This window comes from Ochotona curzoniae, unplaced genomic scaffold, assembly GCF_017591425.1.
Source record: "Ochotona curzoniae isolate NIBS_2020 unplaced genomic scaffold, NIBS_Ocur_1.0 contig_2321, whole genome shotgun sequence".
Lineage (NCBI taxonomy): Eukaryota > Metazoa > Chordata > Mammalia > Lagomorpha > Ochotonidae > Ochotona > Ochotona curzoniae.
In genome coordinates, this window is record NW_024465421.1 from 7,499,836 (window position 1) to 7,505,259 (window position 5,424).

At 61.5% G+C, this 5,424-nt stretch overlaps 1 protein-coding gene across 1 annotated transcript; it reads right to left on the bottom strand.

Moving 5' to 3' along the window:
- Positions 1 to 203: 203 nt before the first annotated feature.
- Positions 204 to 1,892, bottom strand: LOC121151851 (insulin receptor substrate 1-like). The gene is given in 2 exon segments (XM_040973703.1): positions 204 to 1,300; positions 1,442 to 1,892. Coding segments are annotated over 2 exon segments (1,548 nt in total).
- Between the last annotated feature and the right edge of the window lie 3,532 nt (positions 1,893 to 5,424).

A 5,424-nucleotide genomic window follows, 5' to 3' on the forward strand; every position in this document is an offset into this window, starting at 1 on the left:
TTTCTCCCTTAAAAGAATTCAACTTCCTGGGGAACTTCCTCCTGAGAATTTCTTTGCAGGCAGGGTCCCTCCCTTCTCCCCACCTTTGCCCACCAGTTCATCTGTAGGTCACAGATGGTCACTGGTAACTTTGTTTTTTAGCCCATGTGCCTAGCTCCCGCATGCCCTTAGGGCAGGGCGGCCAGTGTGGCCTTCTGAAAGTTCTAGAACTCGATGCAGGCATAGCTGTGGGGGCTGGTCCCAGAAGCACGGCTGGGCGCAGCGAGAGGCGGCACCAGGTCCAGGTCCACGTAGTTGAGGCAGCGATTGCTGTGCTCTGATCTGGCACCGCCCACTTTTCCTGCAGACCCAATGCACACGTAGTCACCGGCCAGCTCTGCTGATGGTGGCCTGCGTGGTGCAGCCCCTGCCAGCCCCAAGCTGCCCCCGATGCCACGATGGGCATCTGGGACCCTGACTCTAAGCTCTCCAGTCCCGGACTTGGGGGGAGGGGTTTGGGAGAATGAAGAAACGGGCTCGGGAGGAAAGCAGCTCATTGGAACGTACTCGGGGCCACCAGGGTCCTGCCGGGGAGCTGCGCCGCGGTGTTTGCGGTCATTGTGGGCACTGCCTGGGGGCGCCATCACCACATAGCCGCCACCACTGCTGGCCTCGCCGCCCCGCATGGGCTCGTAGTCCCTGCCGGCCTGCATGGTTATGTAACCCCTGCCAAGGTCTAGCCCCTGGGGGTGGGAAGCTGGGGGTGGCGGCGGCCCCAGCCTGGCCAGACTTTTGAGTGCGGTCTTCTCTGCCCGCTCATCCAGGCTGCTTGACTGGGTGGTAGAGCCCGAGAGGATCTCCAAAGGACGGGAGCTGGGAGGTCTAGAGGCGCTGGTCGGGGATTCTCTGGGCAGTGGCTCGGCCCTGGCACCCGCAGCGCCACCCCCGAGTCGCTTCATGGCAGCCAGCACTGTCTCGTGGATGCTTTGGGCCACCACTGCGTCGGGCGCCTGCAGCCACAACTCCCCGGGTCCTGTAGGCGCCGAACGGCCGAGTTCCAGGAAGAAGAAAGAGTCTGCGTGGCCACAGCGGCGCACGCTGAGCAGGGACAGGCGCAGGGCGGGCGGTGGGGAGGCCCGGGCATCTCGGGAGCCTGTCTTCCGAGGCTTCCGCAGCAAACTCAGGGCTCCTGAACCCAGACATAGGCGGTAGCGACCGCTGCCCAGGCCTCGTGTCCGTCCCAGCCCCTTGGGTCTCAGTGTCACAGGCCACACGTCCTGGAACGGAGCAAGGAGCCAGGGGTCCTCTTGGGAGCTGGGACCTGGGGAGATCAGAGGCTGGTCACAGGGTGGTCATGTGGCAGGTGCAGCGACCCCTTCCCTAGCAATCTTGTAAGTCTGAACTTTCAGTGATCTAGAGGAGGGACCAGATCTAGGAGCCCTGGATCCCCTTGGTCCCCCACCTTAACCCGCTGCCCCGGGGGTTTTGGCCTCACCGGCTGCGGCGGCAGCGCGCACCTCGAGCAGGGCACTGTACCATGCCTGCTGTTCAGCCTCGCTGGCCGCCGCCACGCCCAGGCTGGTGTCGCGCGTGTAGAGCACGATCAGGTGGCGCTGGCGCGCGTCTGCCCGCTTGCTAATGGTGCACGCGCCTGCCAGGCTCACGCTGCGCCGCGGACGCGCGGGGCCCCCGGAGTCCGCGCGGAACTTCTGCTCGCTCTCGTAGCACTCTAGGCGCGGCGGGTCCGTGCGCAGCACGAAGAAGCGGCGGCGCCGGGACTTCTGCTTCCGCAAGTGGCCGCAGAGCCGCACGTCGGCCGGGCAGGCCCAGGGCAGTGGCGGGCCAGAGGGCAGCATGTCGACCGGCTGAGACTGCGGGGTGACCGTGGGGCCGCCGCCGACTCCGGGAGTCATCTCCCGGCGGAATAAAGTAGCGGGAGTCGGGCAAAGAGGGGTCTTTGCGCACGGCGTTTGCCCCGTGGCTGCTGGGTACTGGGACACTTGGGGCTCCTAAGGTCTTGGAGGCTCCACCCGCTGCCTCCCCTCCAGCCCTCCCTTGGCAGACCCCTTCTGCAGTCCCCACCCCCGCGGGGTTAACCCCCGAAAGTACAGACCGGGGTGGGGGTGGGGGTGAATAGGGACGTGTAGAAGAGGCGTCCTGCCCCCCACCCCCGCCCGGGCACCGGATCCTATGCAGGGCGGGGAGTGTGGGGGCATCTCTACCAATCAGCTGGCAGTTTGTGGGGGCGGTGGACAGGGCTGTGGTAGGGCAGGCGGGGACAGGCTGGGGCGGTGCAAAAAGCCAGTGTGATTTGGGATCGCGTTCTCCGTGATGGCACTGATGGTGGGGGGGCCTCAGTTAGAGGGTACCCCGCTGGGGGCTACATACTACTTCCCCTTTCAGTTGTAGTGGTCCATCCCTGTGTACCCGGGAATGGCTCTGGACTGGTCTTTGCAAGTACTCTCAGGAGCAAGGCCGCTGAGCACTTGAGCCGCAAGTCTGTTCTCCTTGGGGGTTGGGGGGTGGGGAGGTGGTAGGGAGCATCTTGTTGTAAACAAACTTAGGGGCTGGACCCTGTGCATAGCGTACATCTGCTGGAATCCTGGTCAGGCGGTCCCTGCGGCAGAGCCTGTGGGGTAGGGCCTGGCCATCTCAGAGGGGAGGAGGGGGTAGCCTTTCAAGCCTCCCGCAGTGCCCTCAGCCCCTCACATGCCTGGGAGATCTGAAGGCTCTGACCCCGACATACTTCTCATAGAGCGTTCCCCCACTCCCTCCCACCGCCGCCCAGGCATGTTGAATGGCCGGTCACTGGACATTTTTGTGCCTTGGTTTTGATCCCAGGACCACCCATTCACTTGGGCTGTGTGGGTGGTGGTGGGGAGGGAGGTAATGATGGCCCTGGTCCTGGCACACTCTGCCAGGCAAACCTGCAATTGGCATCTGGTGGGATTTTTGTTTTAGCCAACCTGGTAAGTTCACTCTGGTGGCAATGATTCCTCAGTTGGGGGAGGGGGAGCTGTTGAAGGCGCTGTTGGGAGACCTTGGGCGCCAGGGGAGAAGATAACAGGGTAGGAGAAGCAAGCACACCAGCCTCCCTTTCTGACTAATCCAAGGGCAGTGGTGGCCAACTACCTTTTTTCTACTTCCTAGGGAAGGGCTGGTTTATGAGCTGGAATATAGGAGCCATTGTGTGTCAGTGTGTGTCTGGAGCTTAGGTCCTCAGAAACACCTTTGCGGAGGTTGTTGAGAGTGGAAGGCACATAAGGGTGGGTGTGTGGTCAGCTGTCAGGCTCCAGGAGGCCCCTGGTCAGCCCACAGCTGCAAGCAAGTACAGGGAAGGAGTGCCTGCCACGGTGGTACAGTGGGGGGCAGTGACTGCTTAGGGAGAGGCAGGAATGGGATGGACCCTTGGTGGCCAGCAGAACGCCATTGTGTTCAAGGTCATGCTCCTTCCCCCCCACCCCCCCGCTCTCTGCCATGTTGCCCACAGCTTTGGTGCAGTGTCTGCACTGCCCCTCCCCTTACCTCTTGTGGCCACCTCAGGGAGGACAGAGGGCCCTGCTGTGACCCTGGCTTGGAAGCTTTATGGCCCCCAGCTTAGCGGGGACATATCCTCCATCTTTACCCATCAGGCCAGCCCACTAGGGGTCCTGGAACACCCTCCCCTGACATGCTGCCTGAGGACACAGCCAGGAGCAGCAGGGATTGAAATGCCCGGCACCTGGGTAGCAACAACGGCACGAAGGGCTGGTGGTCAGTGCCAGGTGATTTGGCCTGCTGCGGGGACCCGGGAAAGGCTGGAGCCAAACAGCTGGCCTCCGTCAGTTGCCCTACTAACTCTGCTGCCCTGGCCCTACCCAAACAAGAGCTATTTTAGGACAGGGAGTGGCAGAACCCGGGCGTCTCTCCCAGCTGGAGGGTATAGCTCCTCAGGGCAGTACAGTCCTTCCCTGCAGAAGAATCTGATTAGCAAAGGCAGTGACCCCCTCCGAGAGGGGCCCTAGGCTGTCCTGCTCATGGCTGGTCCTCTGTGGAGGGGACATCGGGGAGAGAGCAAGATAGCTTTACCTCACCTCTAGTCCCTGCCTGCAGCTCTACATCTGCCTGAGCAGGTCCCAAGTGTGCACACAAGCCTGGTGACTTGGCTCACCTCATAGGGCTAACTGCAGCTGACTGGCCAAGTCAGAGGACCACTGCTGGCAGAGCATGGCCACTGGCCAGGGCACATGTTAGAGGGTGAGGACTGGGCCTGAAGTCTGGCACGAGCTGGGCAAGTCACTCCAGCCTTGCAGTGTGTGTGTGTGTGTGTGTGTGTGTGTGGTAGGTTCAGGCCAGCAGGACTTAGACAAGGCCATGTGAGAGGGGAAGGGGAAGCAGCCTGGCCAGACAAACCAGGACATTCTCCATGCTTCTCTTCCCAGTGCAGGTCTGCTGCCCGGTAGGCACAGCAACTGCAGCCCTGCTCTTTACAACTCATGCCCAGGGGACTCTTGAGTTTCTCTGCCCTGGTGTCTGACGTGGACTCAGGGCAACCTCTCTGGCCAGGGAGCTTGGCTGGAGTCCACGTGGGACAGAGGAACTGGGCAGGGAGGGAGGATGGACTCCAAGGAAGCCATGGGAGATAGCCTGGGCATGCCGGAGACACAGGAAGAGTCAAGGAGCCTTCATACCCACCCAGGCTTTCAACCCTCAGCTCCATGGCCTTGAGAGAGAGGCTGGGGGAGGCTGCGGGTACAAGACATGGGCCAGATAGAGGACACGGACAGCTGGCCCCGGGGTAAGCAGAAGGAAGAGGAAGCAGATCATTAGGATGACAGAGACCGAGGGATGGGGGATGCCCTGGGGGCCCCACTAAGAGGGCAGATATACAGACAGGAAGATGAGCTGATTCCTGGAGAGGTGGTTAGGCCAAGCCTGGCTAGACACACAGCAGTAACTAGAGGGAGGGGGGCTTCCAGAAAACTCTGCCAAGTAAATAAGCAGAGATCCCAGTGTCTCTTTGCTGTTATTTGTGGAAGGCCCACAGAAACTTCAGAGTCAGCAGTCTGGGGGTAAGGGGGACCTCTCCAGGGAAGGGATGTGTTTACCCCACTCGGCCGTCTTGTCATCATACAAATAACCCAGACTTCATAGCTGTTGTCACAACAGCCCAGCTCCCCTGCCTTAGCTGTGGTGGCACCTTTGTCATTTCCCCACTTCCCCCCACCAGCCTGGTAGGACCTGCCCGAGCACCGTATCTAGGGAACCCCCACCCCTGCAGGAGCAGCCCTGCCCAGCAGCTCCTTGTCATTGCTGACCCTGGACCAGTCAGGACAGGAACTGGCCTGTCTTGTCTTTGGCCATCAGCCCAGGTCCAGACCAGTGGAGCCAAAGCAAAAGGTCAGTTGTGGTGACAAACCTGCGGCCCCTTTCCAGCTGGGCCTGAAGCAAGACCACGAGAGCCAC